Consider the following 12,249-nt stretch of genomic DNA (forward strand, 5'->3'; position numbering starts at 1 on the left):
AACGTGTGGGAAGAGGTAAGATCATATTTTAAAATCCAATTTCAGCATCGTGTGATACACATTCAGTAGTTTATGCTTTTTAATTTGAAGTAACCAATAGTGTTCAATAAAAGTGCTCCATGTGGATTGGCTTACAGACTGTTTTGACTCCTCAATTACAATATCACTTATTTAAAGTCTGATGACTACATGGGTGAACTTTTTTCAGGCTCCTGTGAGTAAGAAAATGCTATTTTGCAGTTAAAACTGCATAACCTGCAGAAAGTAATGCCATTGCATTTCTTGTTACATTCAGAAGGTTTGGAGAAGTGTTTTTCTGCCTTTCAAAGACAATTCTAAATCTTCTTTATAGGACAGGGGGTGTATGGGAAGATCACTAGAACAACTTGTTTAGCTGCAAATACTGACAGGCAGACTAGAATGGGCTAAAAATGCTACCATGATATATGTTTCTAAACCCCTATTTCTAATTAACTGCTCAGATGAAGATAAATTACATGATGCCAACCAAAGTGTATTATTACAGGTATGTGTTGTATAGAACAGAGTTTTTCCATCTCTTTTTTTGAGTTTTGGAAAAACAAGTTTTTCTCCTTGGGTAAGGCACTGGCATTTCTGTAGTTGTTGCTAGTTGGAGTATGGGTTCCTGCTGTGAAAGGAGTGGGAAAGCTGCTTGGTCTAGGCTTCCATCAGGTTATCTGTTAGTCTAAACTCTGTGAGAAGGTGAATCGATGGGAGGAGACGCTTAATTTCATTTCCCCAGGCAAAATCCCTCGGCTGTTTTTGGAATTACTCAAAGCAGCTGGCAAAGGTGGAGCTACTGCTGTATCAGTCATGGATTGGGAAGTGCCAGGTCATGGCAGCAGAGCTGATTCAGCTCAGTAGGTGGCTGTGGCATAGTGCTGAGGCAGCGGGGTGGCTCTGCTGCTGGCACCTGCAGCGGTGGCTCACAACTTCCTGCCCCAATTCACTCGCTTCACCCTAAAGAGTTTTTAGGTAGCAGAAGTGTTTTCAGCTTTTAGTCCTTTTAAATCAGTTTAGTTGTGTGGCCTTTAGTTTTCTGAGCCTCTCAGATGGTTTTAGTGTAAAACCAGGAGCTCTTTATGGGGAGTTGTGTAGGGGAGCTGGTGATGTAACTCCATCCACTGCAGGCAAGTGGGGTGTCCCCTCTCATTTGTGACTCAAGCTCATGTGCAAAATTTCTCATCTCATAGGATTTACAAAACTTGCAGGATTTCACTAGGAAGCTTTTTGGCAGGTGCTGTTGTGGTCATAAGGTCGATCCCATGTGCAGGCCTGTTTTGGCAGCTTATTGTTAGGTGTGATTCATGTGAGATTCAAAGAAGGTATTGCATTTCCACAGTACTTCTGTTTCTTCATTGCTTGGAGCACTGTGGCTGTTCTTGTGGCAGTTCATCAGTGCTGAATCATTCATGGATTCCTCTGCAAAGAGTGCTGTTCAGTTGATGGACATTGTTAAGAAGTGTAAGAAGCTGTGTCTTCACTTCATACAGAGCTGCTTAGTCCAGCAACCTGTACATTATGAAGGTGACTAAAAAGAAAATATGAATCTTTTTCTAGCTGAGATGTTTAGAATAGTTGGCTGCAAGTTCCTACAAAGATTGTAAAAGTGAGTAATCCCATTGAAGTCAGTGACTCAACTCATTGCATAAAGATTGGCGCAGGTAGAAACTGTGCAGTGTGGTTTCCCTCTGGACAGTAAGAACCAGAGTCAGTCTCAGTGTTTCATCCTGAAGTGAAAACAACCTGTGTGCTCAGTTTTTAGTCAAGTAAGGTGGATTTCTGCTTGAGGCTGAAGTGAAAAATTAAATCTTTGTTGCTATAAATGCTTGCATGTTTGTATGGTTTTACTTCCTAATCAGATATCTACAGAACAGTTGGCACTATACAATTTCTTTCATAATTCATGTCAGATTCTTGGAATCCCTTCTTTGCCGAAGGATTACTCAGATTTCACTGTTTAATAGGTAGCATGAAGAAATCTGTAACATTTAGGATACCCTTGCTAGTGGCTGCTTGCTTTTGTCCCTTTAGCTGAAAAGTAGTTCTATTCCTATGTGAGGAATTAATAGCAGTTACCTGTAACTAACTTATCTCCAAGCATCTGCATTTATTTGTCCATGAAAAAAAAAAATAAAGTAAAATCTAGCTAGGAGTGTTTATGGAGTGTTTTATGGATACAGGGTGGTTGTTCCTGGAGTGTTACTCCAGAGACATGAGGGAGGCTAACAGGAAGCAGGAGGACAGGATCACAGATGTGGTCTGCAAGTGTTATGTTGGCTTCATCATCTGTGTACTCAGACATATGTGTGTTATGGACCAAATTTGATAGTTATTTTTTTGATAAATGAATGGAAGAATAACATTTAGAACATTTGCCTTTATATTCTGCTGTAGACATGTCTTACAGTTTTGTATTCTGCTCTGCTTTCCTTATGTTGGGAATTCACCAATTCCTCATCACCTACTGGATGAGGAATGAGCTGCTGCTCATAATTTGTAGAGCAAAAGCCAGTTTGAGGAAATTCAGGTCTGAAACCCAGCGTATATGAATTTATTTGTATTTTTCCCTTCAAAAATTTTAGAATGTCAAAAATGAGAGAATTGATTGTGCTGATCTCACAGTTGGAAAGTACAGGACTGCAGTAATCTGTGGCTTTTTGGTTTTTGTTTTTTGTGGGTTTTTAAATCATGTATGCAATAGATAGGGCTGGTTTAAAAATATCTGTTTTCAATTTAGTAATTAATTCTATCTTGAGTGCACTTACTGAGTTTGGATGTTTTCAATTGTGAATTTGCAAGACCTTGGAAATGGATTTTTGTAAGGATTTATTTAATTGGTTACAGTGATAACATGGAACTTAGAGAAAACTGAATTCAGTGAATTGTCAGATAAGCACTGTAGGCCCTCAAAATTTGAAATTTATCACTGGGGGTTGGGTGGGGTGGTAAAGTGTGTGTGTAAATAAATCTATCAGTCTCTCTAAAAGTTGAAGTAGGGATACAAAATTAGATTGATTACTTATGACTGCCCATCACAGATGTGTATTTTGTCAAGAGCAAAGTTTCAGTTTTTGGAATCCTTTTGTACACAAATCCGTGCGTGTAGCTGGGGTTACAACAATATATGAGTTTGTATAGCCTATTGCTTTATTTCATGCATGTAATTTTAAGTCATGCATGTAATTTAAGTCTCATGACTCTAAATGCAGTGATGCACTGCATTCAAATCATCTCAAGGCAGCAGCTGCAAGGTCCTGTAGAGACACCTGCTTCTATGACAAGAAGTATGTGGCACAACCATGAGTGTGCTCTAAAAGCTGAAATTTGCATATTGTGGTTTAACCTACATAAGCTCTGCTAAGATGAGATATGGTAGGATGAGCCAGAAAATAAGAAGAAAGAGTTGGCATTTCTTATGTGCTCATCATGAAAGTGGGAGCTGTAAACAACTCACATGTTCTAACCTCCACAGCAAATTGTTAGCAGTTAATGTGGTGCTTTTTTCACTAATTGCTGTTTATATAGTGGTAAATTTGAATTCAAAAGAACTTACTTGAACTTTTATGGAAGTTTATAGTAACAAATTATTTGATATGTACTGCACTGTTATTAAAAACATAATATCGAAACACAGGGCCTCTACCTAATTTCTAATCTAGTGTGCAAATGTCAAAAAGAGCAATTTATTTTTTAATAGAAGTAGGAAAGCTTTCTGATATTGCTTACATGTGCAAAATAGACCAGATAAGCATGGAGATTTTTACCTTAGGATCTTACCTTGGATTGTAAAAATTCTCATTGAATATGAAAAATTTCTTTGTTATGTGTCAGGTTAAACATTTATTTGTATTTCTTTACAAATATATTGGTTTCAAAAATGTTGTTTTGTTTTTATCTTTTCAGAATTTAAAGTTTGGTGATCCATCATGGGGAACCATGTAGGAAAACGAGAGCATAGCACTGAGAAGTCAACCAAGGTGAGTGTAGAAAATGGAAGAGAGAGAGCCACTTGGAAAATATGTGTTCTGTAAAATACAGGGTATTTTTAGGACAGTAGTTGTTTACCAGATCACTGTTATCATTACTATTTTGTAGTTTACACTGTAAAGTGACCATGTTTTTGAAAGAGTGTCCTATGAGATGTGGCCAAAAGAAGTTTTTGTTGTGCTGGATTTGGTGAGAGATGTGATGTTTGATCCATAGTTGGTAATAATCTTCTCAGTCATGGTGGTAATGGATGAAAGTGACTTAGAATCATGATACTGTAGAGTATCTTTTTAAGAGTCAGTGAGCAGAGTTATATTCTGTGTGTTGACAGTTTTTCATTTGGGCAATAAAATTGGCTTTATCCATAAGAAAGACACTGTGAAAAAATAGGTAAAATAAGAGGATTTTTAAGGACAAGAGTATCAATCCAAGGAGATACAGCTTTAAAAATCTCCTCCCTAGGAAAAAAAAAAAGGGGAACTGTCAAAACGTTCATTAAAAGTTAGTATTTGATTCCTAAGCATCTGCTGACACTGTTGTGTATTCTGCACATAATGTGGTGTTCTGTTTGCCTTGTGATAATATCTTGTTTATTTGTTTTTCTGTGTTGTACCGGAAGAGATTTCACACATCTTAAAACAGAACATCTTTCTATATATATATTTAAAGTAAAAAAAAACCTCACTGCTTGTTGCTAGCTGTTGCTATCTTCCTTCCACACATCCTCATCCAAAAATAACAGTTTGCAGTCTAAGCCCACACTGTATAAAGCTATTGCCCTTTGCATTGGACATAAGCTGTAAACAGATAGTTCTGGCTTTATCTGGAGCAATGTGGGTGTTTTGCTTTGCTGTGGCAGATTATCAGCTATCCCCAAAAGGTATACAAACTAGAACTCATGCAGTTATTACTTCCTTGCCATCTCCTGTAGGAAAATGCATAGTCACACTGGAAGGGATGGGGAGAAAGCAGCAGGAACAGAGGACAGCTGGCTACATACAGTTTTGTTTTTTGTCAGTGCAGTATTTTGCAAAATATATGTTGTGGCCCAAGTTTTAGTTTGAGTACAAATAGTATGAATCCCAAGTTGCTGTCTTGTGGTGGCTGGTCTTGCAGACTTGCCCTTTAGAAAACTCTGTTGTGCAGAAATGTCTAATGCACCAAACAGAAACATTTAGCCAAATGTTTTGATCCTTTCTGAGTAAGCATGTAAGATCCTGCAGGTATGATACATGAAGTTTACAGAGCTTGATGGGCTGCAGTGCACCAAATATCCCCTGCTTTGGTCTTTGAAGATAAAATTTGGTTTAAAAAACACACATTGTAGCTTCTCTCCTGCTGTGGGATCATGTGTTTGAGGCCTCTGGATGGCAGGTGGGTGAGTTGTGGGCCATATCTGACTTCAAAAAGCTAAAAATTCAAATTCCAACAGCCTGTGCCAGAGGTACAAATTCTGTGGTAATGAATAGTGAGAGTCAGGTGACCGTGAGTCTGCACTTGGTATATAGGACAGAACTACAAGGAAATGGATGGCTGCAATTCTTTAAAATTCCTTCTTTGTCCTAATCAGTTCATGGAGAATACTTGATTCTGCAATCAAAATAAAATTAGTTTACCAAAATGGTTTTGTGAGGCCGGAATTTATTACTGTAGTAATATCTTCTGTCCTTCACTCATCGTCCTAGAGGGTCCAAAAACCAAAACACCAAACCCCTAAACTTTGAAACTGTTAGTGCTTGATCAAAATCTGGCTTTATGCACAGAGATGTGCATGGTCTCCCTTTATCTTAAACAGTAATCATGCCACAAGAAATTACAAGGCTATAGGTTTAAAATCAGGAAATACATGGTTAAGGTGCTACTATGGATTCCCTGTAGTTAGTCATTCTTGATTCAGTTCTTTCAGGCAGCATTCAGTTTCTTAGAGGCATTAGCCAAACCAGTTTGTTTTGGTTTTTTTTTTCTCTTTTTTCAAAGTTGAAGTAGGTTTTTTTGTTGTTGTTCAATATTGCTGTAGATTAGAACTGTTTTCCCACTGATCTTCTAGACCTGCTGATGGCTTACAGACACTTCAGTGGAAATGCTGAACTGCCTCTCCTCTCTCATAGAAATAGAACTGCAAGAAAGAGGCAAACATCTCACCAAATTTCATTACTTTGACTCTTCAGGCTGTTTACTTTAAGTCCTGTCCCAAAACTGTAGGTTTATAGGAAAACCATGATTTTAGGCAGCTTCTTTGAACTTCTGTGTGGTATTTTCAGGGTCCCCTGTGGCAGGAAGGAAATTATGAATCTGACTCCATGTTCTTAGAAGGCTAATTCATTATTTTATTATATGCTATTATGTTATTTATATTATATTATATTATATTATATTATATTATATTATATTATGTTATGTTATGTTATGTTATGTTATGTTATGTTATATTATGTTATATTATGTTATATTATGTTATATTATGTTATATTATGTTATATTATGTTATATTATGTTATATTATGTTATATTATGTTATGTTATGTTATATTATATAAAAGAATGCTATACTAAAACAATACTAAAAATACTAAAGAATAGAGAAAGGATACTTACAGAAGGCTTAACAAGATACTAATGAAAAATTCGTGACCTCTTCCACAGTCCTGACAGAGCCAGATGGTGATTGGTCATTGAGTAAAAACAATTCACATGTTGGATAAACAATCTCCAAACCACACTCCAAAGCAGGAAAATAGGGAGAAGCAAATGAGATAACATTACCTGCCCTTTTCTCTGAGGCTCCCCAGCCTCCCAAGAGAAGAAATCCTGGCGAAGGCATTTTTCAGAAAATGTGACAGTGACACCTTTGAGGTCTGATTTACAGCCATTGTACTGCTCCTGGAATGGTAGACCATTTCTCCACAAAGCTATTTTATGTGTACGGACATTAAAGAGACTGTTGCAAATTGCAGCAATCCCAGTTCTTGGCTGTCCAGTAAATGTCCTTTAGTCCAGCAATTACTGTTAGGTTGGTTTGGTGGTTTTTAGAGTTGGCATCTAGCTTCACTTTACTTTTAGTAAATTTGTGCATTTGAATCACAAAATTAGAAATGGACTTCTGGAAAGCAATTATTTCATGAACTGTCTTAGGTGACACTAATATGCTTTCAAATTAGGAAATTTACAGAAGACATTAAGATGGCTTCTCATGATTCAAAATATTGTTCTCCTCTTGATATATAGATATGGCAAGCTACAGTGATTATTTAATAAATAATGAGATAGTGAAATTTAGTGAATACTTTGAAAAATATTTGATATAAATAATGTGGAGCAGTATTTACAAAACCTTTCTCTTTTACTTGCAGCAATAGCATACTCATTTCTGTGGGATTTCTTTCTGGTATGTTTGATGGATCTGCATTTTTTAGTTTTGTAAGATAAAAAACATTCCTCAATGAACTCTGCATTTTATCTTTTCTTTTTGCTTTGAATGATACTAGACTTTGCATCTGCTTGATGCATTAGTAAATGTTTAAGTATTTATTTTGTTTACATTCCTCTTAGTGTTAATACTTGAGTTTGAATTTAACATAAATATATCTAAGAACAACAATAACAAAATGAATAGGCTGTCATGAGTTTATTGCCCTGAGTTTCTTAAACTTCTCATAGAGCTAAATGTAGAGGAGTAAAAAGAGCAGACAGTGGAGTTTTACTGGTTCAGCGTTCTAGTTGCTGTGTGCTAATTTGTCATTGTTACACTACGAAGTGGCACAATCTCTTTCGCAATGACTAAAGCTGCCAGTGTTACAACAGCACAGTTCTCTGATAGCTCCTCATTAATTCTGCACAGCACATTATTGCCATCCCAAAATCTTTGAACTGTTTTGCTCTCTGTCAAAACTAGCCCTTAATGTCATTGAGGAAGAGGGGTTTGGAAGGAAGGTCTGGCATTGTCCCACTTATTCCAGAACAACTTCCAAATGTCCAAATGCATCTGGTCCACATAGCCTGATTTCCATGGTCACATAGTACTGTGGGGAGCTGGAAATCAAGCTTATGACCTATTATGAAAGATCAAAACCCACTGCACTGCACTGCCATGTCAAGGGATTGCTCAAGAAATTTATACAAGCCTGGGACATATTAGATTATGGGAAATGCTGGATTATCTACCTAGTTCATGTCCTTTATGTAATTGGGGTGTGCTGTAAAACATCAGCAAAGAACCAAACCAAATTGCTGCTTCTGGTACTCAGTACTGAAAAGCCTTGGGAAATGTAATTGCAGGCCAAAACTGAAAACAGACAAAATGATGAATAAGGTATTCAGTCTGCAATTTAATGTTTTCTTTGAACTAAAAATAATCTGTTAATAATGACCAAGTCTTGCTGGGTAATGAACTTGTGAAAAATCTTGCCTTTGATTGCCCTGTGCTATGTACCTAGATTCTATAATGTGTTTTACAGTGGTTGATTTGATATAACTTTAATAAACTAACAGGTTCTAAGTGTTTAAGGCGAGCTCAGCATAACTACTTCAAGCTAAATTGCTTCAGTGAGCGTGCATCAGTAAATCAGATAGAATCTCCTCTAAAGCAGCACAGAAACTATTTTCTCTCCTCTTTTTTTCCCCCTGTTACCTTGCTAGAATCTCCTCTAAAGCAGCACAGAAACTATTTTCTCTCCTCTTTTTTTCCCCCTGTTACCTTGCTAGAATCTCCTCTAAAGCAGCACAGAAACTATTTTCTCTCCTCTTTTTTTCCCCCTGTTACCTTGCTAGAATCTCCTCTAAAGCAGCACAGAAACTATTTTCTCTCCTCTTTTTTTCCCCCTGTTACCTTGCTAATGTTGTGAAATTAGCACCCTATAGCTGCAGTTGGGTAACACTGATTGAAAATTTTCTGTCTCTTCCTGGTGAAAGGGAGTTGAAATTCTAAAGATGACTGGCACACGATGGTAGTTGAGCTGTTCATCTCGTGCATGCTCAGTGATCTGCAAGCATAAAAGCTTTCACTACCTCTCATGGCTTAGGCTGCTTACAGGCCTGAGCTGGATGTGTGGTTTTTGCCAGGTGCTTCCTCTTGGTATGCATCATAAATTATCAAAAAAAGGAAAAATACAACAGATGAAACACTTTGTACTTGCTTAGTTAATTGCTCTGAAGTATTATTTTTGTAAGATAAAAGTTTATTATTTTTAGTACATATAGCTTGAGAGATGTAACACAGAGATTGTATGGATTTTGAAGTCTGGGGTACACTTCTCTGTAAAAAATAAACAAAAATAAATAGTCTTATTACCATACCAAAATTAATCACAAAGCCTTCTCACTTCTTCCTCCTAGCACAATTGTATAGCACTATTTTTATTTTCCAGTGTAACTGTGGGTTTTCTCAGAGTTTTACTCTTTCCTGTAAAGCATTGAAGAGCACAGGAACTATTATGGTGAATTCTTTGCTATTTGATAGACAGATTAAAACACTCCTCCTTGAGCCAGTATGTTTTCTGAAGGCAAGCAAAGAGGAGAAAAAAACTTCAAATTGTTGAGAGCACCAGTGTTTTCTGTTAGAGATTTGATGAGCATTTTCACCAGCCAGTTTTACAAGTTAGATATGCTCTGTAGGATCTGGTTATACTGGTATACCTGGTACAAGGAACTGCTGCTTTTGGAAGAGGCAAATCATCTTCAAGGGTGTGAAGGGAAGTTCTGGGCAGTCAGGTTCAGGAACAACAGTTGAATTTGATAGAAGTCTGTTTTCTTCATGTTCTACCATCCACCTAGCTTTGCCCTTGAGCAAATCCTCATGTGCTCTCTCTGTCTTCCTGTTTCATTTCTTAACCTTGTGCTGTCTAACTGCATGGTTTGTTGGGATATAGGCAATGTCATTCTGTATTAATAGTAGTGCTTGGAGACCTTGAGTGGAGCCTTCAGGCACTAATGTGCTTCTGCTGGTGAGATGATACAGAAATGACTTACTGTTTGAAACCTCTGAGAATGGCAAGCATGAAGTAGCTGTGACATGTGTCCTCAAATATTAACCTTAACACCAGCACCCAGTATGGTATCAGAAGTCTGTGTTAGTGTTTCAGTGGGCAAATAGTTCTGCTATGAAGTTTAAAGGAACAACTTGTATCTAAATACAAGTAATGTGTTTCAATAATTGACTGTTTATTAAACCCTTTGGGTGCTGAATTTAGTACATTCAATTGTGGTTGCAGCAATTAATCTTCCTCATGTCTAAAATATAGCAAGCTCGTTGAAATTTTGTGAGGACAATAAATGGTACGTGAATTGAGGATGATACTCCTACACTTCCATGTTTCCCCTTGGTGCATGTGAAGGCTACTGTGCAAGGAATGGGTGGAAAAGATAAAAGGTGAGAAGCAAGGCAGGTACAAGTGAAGAGCAAGTTCTGGCCCTGCCACAGCACCCACTGATAATGTTTAAGGAGTTGCCTGAATTGTATAACCAGTGTATGGTTACGTCTGTGTTTCAGTGAAAAAGTGAGTAAACAGTGAGTGGGCACTGCTTGCATAAAATAAGTTTCAAGTGTGTTTTTCTGTTTTGCATGCCATGGCTGAGTCCTAGTGCTCCGTGGTTTGGGTCTTGAGCTGGTGAAGCCTGCCTGGGTGTAAAAAGGAAGAGCTGCAGTGGCTGTGGTTTTGGCTGGGGAGGAGGCAGGGTGTTGGGCTTTGTTCTCCCGCCCTCAGCCTGCAGAACTGACTAAAAGAGGGAAGTGCGCTCTGTGCTTTTTTAAGGCCTTGTGCTTCAGATGCCATGTTTTTGTGCTAGTTTTCTGCCGTTCCTTCCTTGTTAGCTTTGATGCAGAGCTAGATAAATGTCCTGTCAGATGATTTTAATGCCAGTGCCACTTAAATTAGCAAGGAGCTGGAAGAACAGGGGTGTAATGCAGTAGGCATTCTTTGTGAACTCTCTGTGAACTGTTCTAGCTGCTGAGACGACTTTTCTAGTAAATCAGACCATACTTCAGCCTGAGAACATGTTGTTCAGTGTTTTGGCACCTTCATGCCATAAAAATGAAGGGAAAGCTGTTGATATTTTTAATTTTGAGGAAGCAGTAAGTGACATGGAGATCCAGAAAGGGAGCAGTGTCCTCCTTCCTCACAGAACCTTTTGTGCTTTTCCTGTTACGGTGGTTGTGGATCAGCGTGTGGCAGTAATGTTGTATCACTTCCTCTGAAATTGGGTCAGGTGAAAATTCTGATTTGTTACTTTGACCCTGGTTGTATTTGAGAAGAGCTTAAAAGTCTTCTGCAGTAATGTGTTACCTTAAGATGCACTTATATCTGTAAATAAGTTGTGGTGAAATGTATTCTCTACCCTTGTAGAGAAATGGCCAAGCTTTACCTCTGGGTGTCCGGTGTCAAACCACAGCAGAATCTCCAGTGTCTAAGATAGTGACTGGCAAATCTGCTCTGTAGCGCTTACTAAAGTATTAAAACCTGTTAAAAGTGCATTTTAAAGTTTGTTCTTGTCTTTTTCCTCCTAGTGCTATTTCAGTGCTGTTTGATGCTCCTGGGCAGCAGCTGTGAGGAAAAGTTCTGGAGTCATGTTTCATTTTAATTCTCAGTTTCTCACAAGTGTATTTCTGATAGTGCAACTGACTATGCAGATAGGGTTGTTGTAAGACATAGTTTTACACTGTGCATCAGTACAAAGTCAAAACACTCTCATCTCAGATGCTAAATATTTTGCCATGAGAAAAGAGGAGTTCCACATTAAGCCGAGTTGAATTTTGCTCTCATTTGTAAATTCAGCAAGTGTGCAATGGGGATTGGAAGGAAAAGGTTGTAGGGCTTTCCAATGCAAAGTGTTGCTGACAGTAACTTCTTTTTGCACTTCAGAAGTTGAATTTCTTGAGTAATTGGAGCTACTTGTGCAGTGAATAAATTTAACTTGTCTGCAGCTACAGTTCAGAAATGGATTTTTCCACGTTGAGGAGAAATTCCATGGAATGATTTTCCTTTTTATTTAACTGTTACAGGCCGTCTGGTTGATGGAAATACTTTGTTAGCTTTTGCTGGGGGAGGAAAAAAATGTTTTGGTAAAAGGAAATTGAAAAACTTTAAAGCAGAATAATATGATGTTACTCTTGATTGCTGAGATAAGATTTGTACTTAAAAAAAATCTGATCTTTCAGTGCAGCACCCTACAGATACCAATATTTACATAGAGCTAAAAGCCACAAGTTACATGCCTGTTACCTTGGATGATTAGGGGGACTTCTGA

General features: G+C 37.7%; 1 protein-coding gene across 4 annotated transcripts in view; it reads left to right on the top strand.

The window, feature by feature from the left end:
- Positions 1-12,249, top strand: part of MBP (myelin basic protein) — a 112,293-nt gene that overhangs the window by 21,484 nt on the left and 78,560 nt on the right. For all 4 annotated transcript variants that reach the window (XM_058045844.1, XM_058018226.1, XM_058045836.1 and 1 more), the window contains exon 2: positions 3,928-4,001. In XM_058045844.1, coding sequence (XP_057901827.1) covers positions 3,951-4,001 — 51 coding nt within the window. In that variant the 5' untranslated portion in view covers positions 3,928-3,950. The remainder of the gene's footprint in view (positions 1-3,927; positions 4,002-12,249) is intronic.

This window comes from Melospiza georgiana, chromosome 1, assembly GCF_028018845.1.
Source record: "Melospiza georgiana isolate bMelGeo1 chromosome 1, bMelGeo1.pri, whole genome shotgun sequence".
Taxonomy (NCBI): Eukaryota; Metazoa; Chordata; class Aves; order Passeriformes; family Passerellidae; genus Melospiza; species Melospiza georgiana.